At 37.3% G+C, this 15,508-nt stretch overlaps 2 protein-coding genes across 5 annotated transcripts; one reads left to right on the forward strand and one right to left on the reverse strand.

The window, feature by feature from the left end:
• The first annotated feature begins 2,074 nt into the window (after positions 1–2,074).
• mpg (N-methylpurine DNA glycosylase) lies at positions 2,075–4,660 on the forward strand. Its single transcript, XM_072443067.1, has 3 exons — positions 2,075–2,340; positions 2,843–3,047; positions 3,807–4,660. The coding sequence occupies exons 1-3, from the start codon at positions 2,143–2,145 to the stop codon at positions 4,208–4,210; spliced, it is 807 nt and encodes a 268-aa protein (XP_072299168.1). The 5' UTR covers positions 2,075–2,142; the 3' UTR covers positions 4,211–4,660.
• A 566-nt stretch (positions 4,661–5,226) lies between these two features.
• On the reverse strand, positions 5,227–15,183 carry nprl3 (NPR3-like, GATOR1 complex subunit). 4 transcript variants are annotated; one of them, XM_072443063.1, is made up of 14 exons: positions 14,780–15,183; positions 14,504–14,573; positions 14,100–14,138; positions 13,412–13,544; positions 12,339–12,413; positions 11,470–11,623; positions 11,290–11,368; positions 11,079–11,216; positions 9,008–9,164; positions 8,685–8,791; positions 8,434–8,563; positions 7,522–7,711; positions 6,442–6,634; positions 5,227–5,541 (listed from the first exon to the last, which is right to left on the reverse strand). In XM_072443063.1, the coding sequence occupies exons 1-14, from the start codon at positions 14,961–14,963 to the stop codon at positions 5,373–5,375; spliced, it is 1,818 nt and encodes a 605-aa protein (XP_072299164.1). In that variant the 5' UTR covers positions 14,964–15,183; the 3' UTR covers positions 5,227–5,372. The 4 variants fall into 4 exon arrangements, with proteins under 4 accessions (XP_072299164.1, XP_072299163.1, XP_072299166.1 ...); XM_072443062.1 differs by having other exon boundaries at positions 11,290–11,371; XM_072443065.1 differs by lacking the exon at positions 14,100–14,138.
• Between the last annotated feature and the right edge of the window lie 325 nt (positions 15,184–15,508).

Consider the following 15,508-nt stretch of genomic DNA (forward strand, 5'->3'; position numbering starts at 1 on the left):
GCTGCTGACAGCTTATACAAAAACACACAAAGCAAACAACAGTCTTCAGCAGTCGCTCCAGCAGCCAAGGACTAAGTCAACACGAGCCATGCCAGGACTCCTCTGCTCCACATGATTTTAGTCCAATCTGTGTTCCTAGAGTTTTGAAGTAACCGTTTTTTTGCAGTAAATAGATGTAGATATAGATACCTTAATAGATATTTGTTTGAAACTTGTTTTACCATCTAAAGCATATAGTTTAAGCCATGGACAAACAAACTATACAAATAAAGTTATGAGTTTTTGTGCTTAATGAGCAATGTTTTAAAAGATCCATCCACATATGTAAAATCCCAATAAAAAATAGAACTGTACCAAATAAAAGATGGTTATGTTCAAACCAGTGAGACAAAGTTGGAATTTTTATGGCACTTTTTATGCTGCTCAAGTGTATCTTCTTTCCCTTGATCCACTGATATGGTGCCATTCCCAGTCCCCCTCCCACAGACATCACGCGCTGGGCTCCACCAAGAGCACACTGCACACTCATCTCAGCACTATAAAGGGAAGAGGGAGTGAAAGGTTGTCATCTCCGTGCAATGATTTGGTTGATAAATAATCTTTGCAAATGCATGGGGTTAATTTAAAGAATATTGAATTTGATATTTTTTTCAAATGGAACATTTAACTTTGTCATTCTATACTTGCTAATATACCCAATGGCCTATTGCCATATATAAGCTGAAGGTTCCTTGAATTGTGTTTGTTGTGGATAACCTATACAATAAAGATAAATTAGTCTACGGTAATCTTTTTAAGGCTATACTTCATGCACTGAATGGCCACCTAGTGTAGACAGTAGGACTTAGTAACTCTAACATCTTTATGAACTGCTGTAGGGTATACAGCGTAGCAAATCCACACTTTGTGAAGTTACAGCCCAATAGCCTGTGGCCCGTCAGTGTCACACTGAGTTTTCCTTTAGAGCCTCACGCTGCTCCACTGTGCCTCGGGCCAAACAGGCAATGTGCACTTCCTGAGCACCAGAGATGATTCTTCTTGACACCATGACATGGGGGACTTTCATGTCAAATTTGATACAATAATAACATTAAATGTTTCAATAATAATAAATAATAATATAGAGTACTATGTTTTATGTTTTATGTTATGTGTGTTTAGGAAACATAGCTCATCACAAGATGAGCTGGGGTACCTTTTGTCATAATTTGTAAGTTCTGTTGTAAAAGCAGAACTACCGGTATGTGGGAAAAAAATCATAGCTTTTTCTAACTTTTAAACATTTCATCTCTTGAAACTTGTAAGAGAGAGCAATGTATATGACGTTTTGGACACTTTGGGATGAGAGCTGATTGAGTGTTTAGGTGCGGTGAAATGGCCCAGCAGTTTCAGGAGCCGCGGCAGTGCCATATAGCCTCATGGCTAACCCTAACCTTAAACCTAACCCTAACCTTAACCCTAACCCTAACCCTAACTCTAACTCTAACTTTAACTCTAACTCTAACTCTAACTCTAACTCTAACCCTAACCCTGACCCTAATCCTAACCTTAATCCTAACCCTAACCCTAACCCTGACTCTAACCCTAACCCGGCGCGGTCTGAACGCCGCGGTCAAATAGCCCAGCAGTTTCAGGAACAAAATAACATGGCCGCGCGCCTTTAAAAAAGGCGGTGGCTGCAGAGCCGCGGCCCGCGGTCAAATGGCCGAGCAGTTTCAGGAACCGCGGCACTTCCCTTATAGCGTCATGGCTAACCCTTACCCTTACCCTTACCCTTACCCTAACCCTAACCCTAACCCTAACCCTTACCCTAACCCTAACCCTAACCCGGCGCGGTGTAAAACGGCGCTAAAACGCGGTCAAATAGTGCAGCAGTTTCAGGAGCCGCGGCGCGCGGCCGGCACAAAAATAACATGGCAGTTTCGGCCGCGCGCCGCGGCTCTGCAGACACTCCCTTTAAAAAAGGCATGGAAAAGGTCGATACTTACCACATTCAGTAAAAATGGTGCGCGGTCCCTTTAAGAAAATGACAACAAAAGCGTTCTTACTTCCTGTTAGCATTAGCTATGTAGCCACAGTAGGCATAGGCACTTTTTGGGCTTTTACTAGTTTACAAACGTGAATTACATGTTATAAAACGGTATGTCTGGTAGAAAGAGAAAAATACAATCGAAATCAGAGCACATACCTGCAAAAGTATTAAATAAACTCAAAAAAACAAGTAATGTTAATGAAATTGAACAAAGTCACTACTTTATCAAAAATGATCCAAAACTCAAACTAGGTGAAGACTTTTTCAAGCAACCATGCATCACTTTGGCAAAAGCTTTCCTCGGCAAGGTAAATATTAATATTTGATTTACAATTTCCCATTGTATCAAGTATGTACTAATATTTTTGTTAGCTATATTTTTAAAATGTGATTCTGATTGACCCTTATTTCCACATTATTTAATTGTCTGTTGTCAGATATTTGAATTAGAATAATAAATTATTAATTGAAATACTTAAATATGATGCCAAACAACCTTAAATCATTATGTATGTATATGGGTTGGTGGGCAACATGTTTTTAAATGCATTAGTGAGGTTTAAGTAGACAAATGTGAAATGTCTGCCCACACAAGGGCAAAATATCACTTTATACCCTGATTATTTTTTGAATACATTAACTATTTTATATTGAAATGTTTCATATCTTTAAAACAACATCCACAATATTATCAATATTTTTGATGATCTGCCCAGTTACCAAAGGCCTATGAATTATGAATTGAGAACAGTTTCAGTTCCTTGGTGTGTAGGACATGCATTAAACAGTGGTTTGTGTTTATCCCTGCAGGTGTTGGTCCGCAGGCGTGCAGATGGAGTGGAGCTGCGGGGGAAGATTGTGGAGACTGAAGCGTACCTCGGTGGAGAAGATAGAGCGTCTCATTCAGCTGGAGGGAAATGCACCCAGAGAAATACAGCAATGTTTATGAAGCCTGGCACTATCTATGTCTATCCCATCTATGGCATCTACCTCTGCATGAATGTGTCCAGTGAGGGTAAAGGCATTAATTATGACCAAAGCTACAAAATGATTAAGGAGAATGGCTTTTAAAGTTGTTACAAAGAGAGTACAATCCTTACATAACATTTGCTCTGGGGAAATAAAAACTTTAAGCAAAACGTTTCCCTATTTAGGCTAGTTTTAGCAGTCACACACTATTTTTGATGTACATTTCACACTTTACACAAATTTGATGATGATTTTGATTGGGAAAAATTGGCTTAAATTGTAGTGTGGCCTTCCTCACAACAAATTGTTATTTTAGTTTTGGTAATAATGTGTACTTCTGTTTCATCACAAGACACAATACTAGTTTGATTCTAAGAAAAGGCTTATTACTCTATGCCAATTTTGATACCACAATAATTTAAAAAAAGCTTTTGTAGACAATAGAATGTAATTTTCAACACTAAATAGTACTTTGTTCATGTTACCGTGTGGGTCTGATACTAATTTAGATAAAGCTCAAGATAATTCTAAAACCGTTCAGACAAAGGTCCACATTTCCTGTTTTTGTATTTTTCTTATTAGCCATATTTGCTCAAGAGCGTATCAACTTCCGATTCTAGTTTTATTATTTTCGACAACCACATGTGGTAATATAAAAAAAAAAAAATGTTCTTAATTTACCAAGAACATATTGCTTTGGCTCTAATCACACAAGTTAGTGATGGGTTTTCCACATTTTAATAAAGCAGTTGAGGTGCTGCTTGTGAATTATTGCTGACCTTTGCCTGTTTGCGTCATTGCACAGGAGAAGGCGCCGCTGTACTGCTGAGATCTCTGGAGCCAGTGCAGGGTCAGTCCAACATGAGACAGCTGAGGACGGCGAAGCGCAAAGACGGAGCGAGACAACTGAAGGACAAAGAGCTGTGCAACGGGCCCTCAAAGCTGTGCCAGGCGCTGGACGTACCGCGCTGCTTTGACCGCCGGGACCTGGCCTCAGACCCGGAGGTTTGGCTGGAGAGGGACGCCAATGCCGATCAAGATGATGTCAGCAACATTGTGTCAGCACCACGGATTGGCATCGAGTCACACGGGGAATGGGCCAAGAAACCACTACGGTATTATATTTTAGGCCATCCATGTGTCAGTGTAAGAAATAAAGAGGCAGAAAGAATGATTGAGTCTGAATTGATGACCAACCATTCAGACTGAGAATGTGATACAGGGCAACACAAGGTCAAAGGGACTCTGCAAAGATTTTCCTGAAAACCATTGACCGTCTGTGAGCTCAAAGTGACATTGGAAAAAAGACAATCTCCGAAACAGGACAACTGAAGAGGGTCTTTTGATAGTCAGTATGTTCTGTACACTTTCCTTTGTGTATGTGATGTATTATATTTATTCATGAGTTTCTACTAACTGCTTCTACATCAAAATTGGGATTAAACTTGGACTAAATCCTTGACTAAACAAGGAATAGAACAGAACCAAATCAAGACTACATCAGGACTAAACTGGGCTCAAACCAAGTACAATGTCAAGAGCAATTCAGGACAACCGTGAACACCCATGGTTGTTTAAAATGATCTGTTACCAGGTTGTAACGGTACTTTCAAAGGATTAAAACCTGAAATGAAACTCCCCGTACTCCAGCGAGCAAAATGCATCTGTGTTTTTAATGAAAATCTCATTATGTGTCATTTTAGTGATTTCACAGATGCCTGAAGTTGTACTTCCTTCAAAGCCAATACAATTCGTCTGATGTTGAGTATCTCTGCTTCTTCTGGGTCCTTGAATCTTCACCCCTGGGATTCCTGGACAGAGGTAGTTTGAGGTCTGGAATGATCATTATTCCTCTGTACCGTGTAATAATATAAGGAACAGTGACAAAATGTGGTCAAATGTCTTTTTAAAGAAGACATATTATGCTTTTTTGGGGTGTTTAGTAATAAACTATAACATGCGTGGATCTTTATTTTGCATTTTGTTCATTGCAAACAGCTATATTTTTCTAAAACTGCTTAATAATAGAAACTAGTCCTTTGATAGAGGGAAGATAATCGCAGACATTTTCTGAGCATTGCCTCAAAATGCAGAACACTTCTCAAACTCAAACAAGTACAACTCTGAATAAGTTACTGATGAGGGAAAACCATTAAAGTATGATTTAAAGCCCATTAATTGTATAATACTTTACCTGTAATTACAAAATTAATTTGAGACATGGCTGATAAATAAAAAATAATTTTATAGTGTAAACATTATTTGGCTTGTAAAGAGAATGTACATCTTGATACAAAATTATTATTGTTAATTTAAAATGTAAGGTAACAGCAGGTATCTCAAAAAACCTAGAGCTAGCACAGTCTTGTCGTCATTTCTCCATCGGCGACTGAAAGATTGAAATAATTGGGTCTTCGTGGTTGGTCACCACAAGGACACTTCGGAACTTGTCGAACAGCGTCTTGAGCTGGGAGCGCCTCATGTTCTCATTGTACATAATCTCCTCCAGGTGGTGATGTCCCCTGAAGTAGTGCAACAGCCTAAAACAAGCAAAGACAAAAACAGTTTGAGAGTTGCGTCTTACCGATGAGAGCTGTCACTGCCACTCAAGCAGCACAGATGGAGGGGACAAGGAGCAGTGTAGCATTTTATTCTAATTGAAATGTGTGACGTTCTTCAAAGTTACTTGGGGAAAAAACGGGGGAACTTTCAGACGCAATTTATTAGGAATGGAAGGTTTTCACGACGTCCTTGAGTAAGATGATGAATTTAACTTGTATATTTAAAATGTTTCACAAGTAAAGGTGCGCTGTAGCTTTTCTGGTGGAGGGTCTGCCGTCTGCAGGGCCTAGAACTTTGTCATTGTAACTATTTCAAGGTATTTTTGAGGAATAAAAACAGATGCGTTTGAGGCAAGACACTGCAGGCAAAACATATGTATTATTAGTTTTAGTTTTTTGATCCTCTCTCAACACATGTGGAATTTGTTTCATGTGGAAACAAAATTGTCCATTCTGCTCCTAAAGATGTTCTATTCTTTCATTGAATCCACTGTAAGCATAAATGTCAATGGGACATTGTAACTTCAAAGACCGTTTTCTTAAATGTATTTTTTTACATAAAGATAAGTCTTTAATGTAGCGCCTACACACCAAGCATTACAATGTTGGACTTAACAAGATTTTGATGGAACATACTAAAGGATTCGTTGATATCTAATTATAAGCCTGATTTATTAAAGTTTTAAGTTTAAAAAATGATCTGAAATTATATTTTTTGGGGGGCAATTTTCAGTCAGATCTAGTTTATTCCAGTTTTGGCCATGATTTTGTTTATCTGGTCTTGGAATTAATCAGCTCTACCTCAGTTAGATCTGATTTTGGTCTGTTTTATTTTTACAACAACAGTAAATTGCAAATAACTATAACTATAACTAATACCTGGCAAACATCCGTAGATCTTCTGGGTTTTGTGCTGCAGGGATGTTCAGAATGACCTGCCTCTCCTGCTCTGATAGACTGGCCAGAAGAGTTTCAGTCATCCTTTTGTTGAGTGGCGAGTCTCCTCCCGTCAGCAGCTCTGCACTGGAGTTCTCCATACTGGGGCTGGTCATGGTCATGTCATCACTGCTGGCTGCAAAACACAACACAGATGTCACAGTCAGATATCTACTGATATATGCAGGTTCTCCCAAACACTATTTAGCCTTTGATTGAAAAGTGAATATACCTATGCTGGATAAGTTGCGTTTTCCTAAATGTTTGTCCAGCTGTGCAGTAGCAGAGGCGGCAATTTGACACATGAATATGTTGTTATACGGTAATTACTTAAAGTTGGAAAAAACGCACTAAACAAGGGTACAACGAGTTACAATAACATATTGCATTTTTCAGTAACAAAGTAATATAACGCATTACTGAGTTGAAAATGGGTAATATATTACAAGAGCATTTTATTATGGTGCTTGCTTTTGGCACGGACATTTCACTGGGGCAGTACTCTACTCTACTCTCGCCGTGCGCTCTGTGAGTGCAGCTCAGAGAGTTTAAACTCAGTATAAATTAATATATTTTGAAAACCATATGAAGCCTAAATGGTTTTAATCAGATGAAACATGGACAATTTTATAAAATACAGTTGGCAAACAGTTCTATGACTACTGAAAAATACAATGTCACTTACAATATTATAAAGAAAATTGGGAACTACAAGTTTGTCAAACAGCAAAAGTAACTCAAAAGTGTAGTAGAGTAGTGTAACTCTGGCACAGTAATAGCAATACAAATATATACGTTTTTAGCACTGTAAGTTGTAATATATAATGTAAGTGTATAGGTCTCAGTAGTGGGACATATTGAGCCACAAGGAAACTTAAAATATGTACCGGTACTAATTCTAATTTGTTTTACAGTGATTTTAATACATTTATTACATTCAATGTCTTATGTAAAGCAGTTTGAATTAGTTTGTGTACAAAGTCTGCTGAACCAATAATAATGATGAGCAGTACTCATACATACTGGGGGATCCGAAGCTGAGAGCGCTGGGCGTGCTTAGGCTGCGGCCACCGACTCGACCTGGCAAAAGCGGGTCTTCATCTTTGAAGCTGGGCTCGTCTTCACTGGGAGGAACCAACAGACACACGTATGTGTGCAGCTGGATGAGCAGGCGGCGCTGGAGCATCCACACCACCATCTGTATCAGCTGAGCCTGCAGGAGAAACACGTGATTATAAATAACATGCACACATAAAGCCTACAATTAATTCATCCAAAATTGCTGGTGAAAAAGTGACCCTGGTCCAATACTGCAATGGAAGAACTGTAGAATCTGCTAAACTGAGACTATTGTCCAAGACCAAGGTTTACCAATTGTATTGTAAGCATGGATTATGTTGATAATACAAAAGTGTTGTTAATGCACCCAAGCGCTACACATACAGTTGACTTTTACCAAAATCTAAACCACAAACTGAAAACATAGATGGGACCCGTCTTCTTCTGGAGACCTCCTGTAGATGCCTACAAACATCAACCTCAAACCGGGTCATGTACAGTTTAATGTGAAAATAGGCAACGCATGGACCTAAAAGCTCAACAAAACAACATTGTCACTGATCTTATGCTCCTGAAAAATGAAAGCTGATGTCTCTTTCATATTAATAATTCATAACTAACTGCTTGGCTCCAAAATATGATGGGTCAATGAGAACAGCTGCTCTCTCTGCTAACAAAATATACAGAACGTAGTAAATCTCTACATTTTTAACAACAGTTAATTATAGTGTCAGTGTGTGTGCCAGTTCCATCTCTAAATAAAAGAGTGTTGTTTCAAGAAAGTAACACAAAACCTGTAAATGAAAATGCAAATGAGCGTATGCTTGGATAAAGATGGTTTGAGGTGGTTGTGTCATATTAGTGCTTAGGGATTACCTCTTGTGCTGGTGCTTCCAGTGGATTTCTGAACTCAGACAATGACACTGGCAGTGAGAATTTGGCTAACATTGAGGGCAAATCATTGCCAGGAAACTGCTGGGAAAACTGCACAGCCAGCGGAGAGTATCTACACATAAGAAGGTGGCATGTAATTAAGACATTCCTTTGTGTAAATGGTTACATAATAAGTAAGGGGCATATGACCATTTAAAAAAGCCAAAGTGTCTGTTTAAAATGAGTTTGCTCACAGGCAGATGTTGGCATGAGGAGACAGCATGTAGACATTATTCTCACACAGTGGATAAATGATTATTGCCTTTCCCCAGTAAACCAAGTGAGCAGCAATCTGAAAAATCTGAGAAAGAAAATATTATATAGATAGTTTAATGAAGGCAGTACTATTGTGCAGATAGATGCAAGAATGTAAAGTTAATAATTATTTATTCCCAAATGTTTGTTTACACTAAGCAATGTCACTTACTGTCCACAAGATGGCAATAACACGCAGGCTTCATTATGTAACTATACATTTCATAATGTGCATAGTAAAGGCTATATTAAAGTTGTGCACCTGGAGCAGAGCCAGGTCAGCGTCCTGGGCCAGTTGCTGCAGGTTTTTCACAGCGGAGCAAGTTTTGATGAGGCGAACCATCGCTGGAGAACAATCCAGAGGGAGCTGACTCAACAAAACCTTCTCACTGTCCAGCAGCAGCAGGGCGTGATAAGGTCTATAAATCAAACAGCACATCAAACTGTTAAAACACACGCACAAACACACATGGATTATTTTGGTGAGCGTAGGTTTTGCAAAAGAACATGCAATCATGCGTGAAATCAAGTAGTACACCAAGTAGTTTAGGGTTGTGCAGGTCCTCTGAGATAACACTAGAGGGCAGTGTAATCTACACATATTTCACAATTTCAGAGCAGCGTTGCAGGATCCAACAGTAGCGACCTAAGTAAGAGCTAATAGTTCCAGGATTGTGTTCATCTGTGGTCACCTTGGGTGTTTATTTTTTATTTATTTACTTGAATGAGGAACTGTGTACATTGATGAACAGCACTGTAAATGCACCAAATTTAGCCTCATATTTTTAATTTGTTATGTGGTTCTGGTGGAGTCACATTTCATTCTTACCTTGATACATTGCAGTGTTCATAACCCTGGAACTTTTCCACATTTTGCCACGTCACAACCACAAACTTAAATGAATTGTATTGGTATTTTTTGTGAAAGTGCAACAGAAAGTTGTACAGTTAGGAAGTGAAAGGAAAATTATGCATGATTTCCAGGATCTTTTTAAAATAAAAAATTATATTCGGTTCCATCCATCTTCTGGAGCGGCTTCCCTGTCCCCGCTGAAGAAAAGCAGCCACACAACATGTTACTCCCACCACCATGTTTGACAGTGGGGATGGTGTGTTCAGAGTCATGGGTACTGTTAGTTTTCCAAAACACATAGCTTTTTGCATTTAGGCCAAAAAGTTCAATTTTGGTTTGATCAGAGCACCTTCTTCCACATGTTTGCTGTGTCCCACACATGGCTTTTGGCAAACTGCAAACCAGACTTCTTATGGCTGTTTTTCAACAATGGCTTTCTTCTTGCCACTATTCCACGAAGGCCAGATTTGTGTAGTGCATGACTAATAGTCTGTGAGATGTTCAAAGCTTGGGAAATCTTTTTTCTAACCTATTACCTGCTTTAAACCTCCCCACAACTTTATCCCTGACCTGTCTGGTGTGTTCCTTGGACTTGATGATACTGTTTGCTCCCCAACATTCGCTCAACAATCTTCTGGCCTTCGCAGAACCGCTGCATTTATTATTTATTATTTTTCCCCTCCATCCCTTGTTGGGAAATGGGAGGTTTTGTCTATAGGAGTTTTTGTTTATAGGAGATCTTCTACTGAGAGTGTTTTTCAAACTTCCTATAAGTGATCTGTTCTTTTCTTCTGTATCTACCTCTGTATCTGTGTTGCATCAATGAAATTTCCCCATGTGGGACAATAAAGGAATATCTTATCTTATCTTTATACTGAGATTGAATTACACACAGATGGACTCTATTCACTACAATCTTTCAGCAATAATCAGGAAACTTCTGACAGCAAAAAATGCCAATACAATTTATTTAGGTTTGTGGTTGTGACGTGACAAAACATGGAAAAGTTCCAAAGATCGTAGATCTCACCATTGGCAATGGCAATAAGCCTTTTCTGATTCTGATGACTGTATTTACAGCAAAACTAGAATGTCACCATTGTATGCAATTAAAAAAATAAGCAGTGTGCATAGCATAGCATAGCATTTTAACACACTGTATATCTGAATCTTATTAACTATATATTTTATCCGCATACTGCAACTGCAGTGCAGATTGAGGAAATGTTAAAGGCGTTATCACTAAAAACACTGCTCAGGATACTTCCTGTACATGGGGACCAGTGAGAGGGGCTCTATTTGCCACATTTACTGTCCTATCTCGGCTCAACAAAAAGAGCTAAAACAACCATGTAAAATTCTATACGTAATCTTAATTGAAAAGTATTTGTATTGGGGGGGTTGTTGTTTTTTTTCAGTGACTAAACTCATTAAAAGAATAAAACAAGCTCAACAAAACAACAAATATGTTAATCCTTACCTTATGGCTTTTAAACTGCTCTCTAAGGCTTCTGGTGGGATGTAATAGTCCCCAATCCGGTGAATTTTGTGGGGTAAACAGAAGCTCACCTCCAGCCAATTGTTAATATGGAGACGCACCACTCCCGTTGTACAAAGGCTAAAAAATATGTTGTATTGAGTGATATGAGACATAAGCATATTCTACAAATCATATCAGGCAACTCACACACCTATCATACGCCTCCTTCAGGTCTCTCGCAAGCTTACACTTTGGAAGGATTTGTCTGAAAGGGGACTGGGGGCTTCCATCTGCAGACCAGAAAAAGAGGTCAATAAAATCAATAAAATGGTGGGAAGGAAAGAAACGGTATTAACATGTATTCTACTGTATATGAACTAAAATGTCTCACTTTCAGTCATGGTGGTGATCTCGTCCTGAACTGACAGCATCAATTTGGCTTCTCTGGTCAGGTACTGGCAGCGGCGCTCCTCGTGCTGCAGAGCTATAGCGATGCGCCGGGACAGGTTGTGCATGCAGCTGATGACTGAGGGATCAGCATTAGCCTTCAGAAAAAACATATAAAATACATACAATTTTAAACTTAACATTTATTGGTACCACTCAATAATAACAAGAGCTTAATTTTTAATACCAGAACGCCTAACCTCCTTACTTTGATTACTCAGCGTGAATCCTCCTTAATACATTTGTTCATTATGGATCAAGTCTTTGCTCATCCGTCATTAAGATAAGCAGTTAAGTGATAAGAAATGTTATTTACTTCTATTTTATCTTAACTAAAATTGTTTTAGTAAGTACTGTTGGCTACTTTATCCACATGTTATGGATACACTAACAACTAACTACAGTTAAAGGGATAAACAAAATATCATCACCATTTCAACTCGCCTATGTAATATATATTGGGGTACTTGTACTATTATTGCTTAGTTATGATCATAAAACTTTTGAAAGACAAACATTTCAGTAGACAGAAACCATTACAAAGCATGACAGAGCATTTTTACTCAATCCCGCCCAATCATCTGTTTGAGTTGTAGTGACTCAGCATGAGCCGGCCTCTTCACAACACATGATAGACTCCACTGATAGATCATGTTATCATCCACTGACACCCCTCTTTCGCTTTCAGAGTTTATCTATTAAGGTCTATACCCCACCCATAAACAGCTGCTGCCAATTCAAAAGGAGGCCCCTTCATGTATTACTTTTAAGGAGCTCAAAAATTGTTATTATAATGTCATACATAATACGTACCCTTAAGGCAAACACCACATTAAACAGGATCATTGTAGGCATTTCTCGTTTAGGTGAAGGATCAGTTTTAGAACCCTAAAGAAAAGAAATAATGCAATTGTATTTTAATTCAGCAATAATTACTAAACCACTAACATTTATGTTTTATACAGTTAAAACTACACACAAATGTGAAACAATTCAATGTTCAATTCAACAAAATACGGAAAATTGAAGGAAAAAAGAGCTAAACTATGTTGGTGCATGTAATACTGTAAATAGATAGATTTGTTCAATGTCTTATCATCATATATATATATATATATATATATATATATATATATATATATATATATATATATATATATATATATATATATATATATATATATATATATATATATATATATATATATATATATATATATATATATATATATATATATATATATATATATATATATATATATATATAAAGATAAGATATTCCTTTATTCCTTTATTGTCCACACATGGGGAAATTTAATTGTTGCAACGCAGGTAGATACAGAGGAAAAGGACAGATAACTTATAGGAAGTTTAAAAAACACTCTTAATAGAAGAACTTTTATAAACAAAACTCCTATAGACAAAACCTCTCATTTCCTAATAAGGAATGGAGGGGAAAAATAAAGATAAAATAAAATAAAAACAGCTAGCGTAAGACAAGATAATACTAATAATAATGGTAAAATAAACACTCTATTTTCATCAGTTATTTGTAAAAAATAAAGATAAAATAAAATTATATATATATATATATATACACATATATACACATATATACATATATATACATACATACATACATACATACATACATACATACATACATACATATATACATATATACATATATACATATACATACATATATACATACATATATACATATACATACATACATACATACATACATATACATACACACATATATATATATATATATATATATATATATATATATATATATATATATATATATACACATACCAGATGGGTTGTAGGCAGACAGAATGGTGTGTAAGTCCACTGGGGGGAGGGGGGGTGCCTACCTGGATGACAGGAGGATGCTGAAGGAGGGTGGGATGACCAACAAAGCGTACATTGTCAATCTTCAACTCAAACTTCTTTCCACACATGTCAGATTTGGTGGCCAGGATGGTAGCAAGAATGATGTCAGAGAACCTAAAAAAAATTGTAACACAAACTGTTAGGAAACGTATCAGGAAAATAGAAAATCATTAGACAAGTGGCAAGGTTTCTTATTCCTGGTCATAACATATGTTACAGTGATCAGAAGCATGGTTCTCCAGTGCAGAGCAAGAACTTGTGTTGTAGAAAGATAGACTGTCCACTTTGCAGAAAAGGTTTCCGCTCAAATGAAGACTGTGAAAGAAGCATGCCAATGCTGCTCAAGTAACATGCTTCAATCAAAGGGATCAAAGTCAAGATGCTCATTTTAAGATTTGTTTTATAAAGAAGTAACTGTAGACTTACCCCACAATTATGACTGGGATTTCAAAATATGCTTTATTGGATAATAGAAAATAAAAGTTGAACTTGAAAGATCTCAAAGTACAAAGGGAAGCTGAAAGTTAAATTAGGTAAATAATTAGACCGCTAGAGACAAGACTTTCTGAAATCAGGGTTGGGGTTCCTTAAGGACACAAAAAGGGAAAAGAAAGGGATAAAAGGGGTGATCTAAGCATAGGAAAGGTGGTTTTAATGATTCGGTCTTACCCTGCTACCAACTGTTCGTCAGTTAGTGAAGAGTGTTCTCTGAAATGGGATTTGGGCCATAAAAAAGAAGAAAGAAAGCAAACAATAGGGAGATGCAACACACACAGTTGGGCTGAACGCAGCACATGGACATTAAGCGACTGCAGCAAGCATCTAAAATATTGTTGTAGCTATAAGGTGTTTTAAAGTTAATGATTTATGAAATTGTTGCTATTCATAGTAAATACTAATCAGCCTTCATTTTATTAAATATAATATCATCAATTACACTACTTTGTATTCAACCTGCTACGACAAATTAGCAGCAGTATGAGTTGTATATTCAATGGCCACCATCCAAGTTTTTTATTTAAATTTTAATAACACACTTTTGATGATTCAGTACAGTGTATGCTATGCAGTACCTTGAATCTCCATCTTGATCCTCAGGCCCATCTCCAGAAGTGTTCAGAGCATATGGACTTCTCTGCTTAGCTGGTAAAACCATAGTTGAGCATAATTTATTTCTAATGTAATGCATGTAATGAATGCAATGTATTTGTTTTCGTTACTAATTTACTGTTCCATGTTATTTTTACATTTAAAGTATATGATTTGTCAATTAAAATATATTGGGTTAACTTACACATATTTTTGTGATGTCCAAACAAGGCGTAGCTTGTGTCTAATGTTTCGCTTACCTGTCAAAGACGACGGATTGTCAGAGACTCTTTGGAAAGGGTAACGAAAGAGTAGTTTATTCCCGCGACTGCCTGAGCTGACCAGGATTACGCTGATAGGACTGGTTTTGTCACTACTTTTATACTCATTACTTCGTGGTTGAGTATACATTGATTTTCTTTCTGCTTGTGGGTTATACATCATGTTAGCATTATTTAACGTTAGCGCTTTACTCCACGGCTATACCAAAATAAAAGACAATCGCTATCTAAATCGAAAAACAAACATCAAACTATTCCTTGTCACAGTGTATAGGTGTAGAAATGCAATCCTAAAACCGCTTTAGTAAAGCGTATTTCCCTCAGCTTTGATGCCTGTTTATCAAACACATCCTTATACAAAACGCTGCTTGTTGTGAGTCACTGTGAAATGTGTCCGACAGGAACAGAGGTGTCATTCAAATGTTCCGCAAAGGTTGCGTTACAGTATTTAAAATTTATGTGAATCACACACCTAAGGCTAAATGCTGCTCTGGCTGAAATGTTCCAAAGAATGGAATTAAACTAAAGTTTAAATCTATTTTGAATTTATTCAATTATAGGTGTGTTATTTCTCAAAAATACCAAAATGTGCAATTGAGCAGGGTTGTCTTTTCACATCTTATCTGTAACTTAGCCTGGTGCGGTCACCTGCTTGTTTCCATGGAGATAGAGAAGTTTAATGTGCCATATGGTGGCACGTTTCAGGCA

The sequence above is a fragment of the Eucyclogobius newberryi genome, unplaced genomic scaffold (assembly GCF_026437365.1).
Source record: "Eucyclogobius newberryi isolate DKJ021-1_F unplaced genomic scaffold, fEucNew1.0.hap1 SCAF_13, whole genome shotgun sequence".
NCBI lineage: Eukaryota > Metazoa > Chordata > Actinopteri > Gobiiformes > Gobiidae > Eucyclogobius > Eucyclogobius newberryi.

Coding starts and splice junctions, on each gene's coding strand:
- mpg (XM_072443067.1), top strand. CDS start 2,143: ATGTCTGGTAGAAAGAGAAAAATACAATCGAAATCAGAGCACATACCT. Junction 2,341..2,842: donor CAAAAGCTTTCCTCGGCAAG/GTAAATATTAAT, acceptor TTATCCCTGCAG/GTGTTGGTCCGCAGGCGTGC. Junction 3,048..3,806: donor CATGAATGTGTCCAGTGAGG/GTAAAGGCATTA, acceptor GTCATTGCACAG/GAGAAGGCGCCGCTGTACTG.
- nprl3 (XM_072443062.1), bottom strand. CDS start 14,963: ATGATGTATAACCCACAAGCAGAAAGAAAATCAATGTATACTCAACCA. Junction 14,574..14,779: donor CAATCCGTCGTCTTTGACAG/GTAAGCGAAACA, acceptor TGGTTTTACCAG/CTAAGCAGAGAAGTCCATAT. Junction 6,635..7,521: donor TCTCAGCTTCGGATCCCCCA/GTATGTATGAGT, acceptor TGTGTTTTGCAG/CCAGCAGTGATGACATGACC.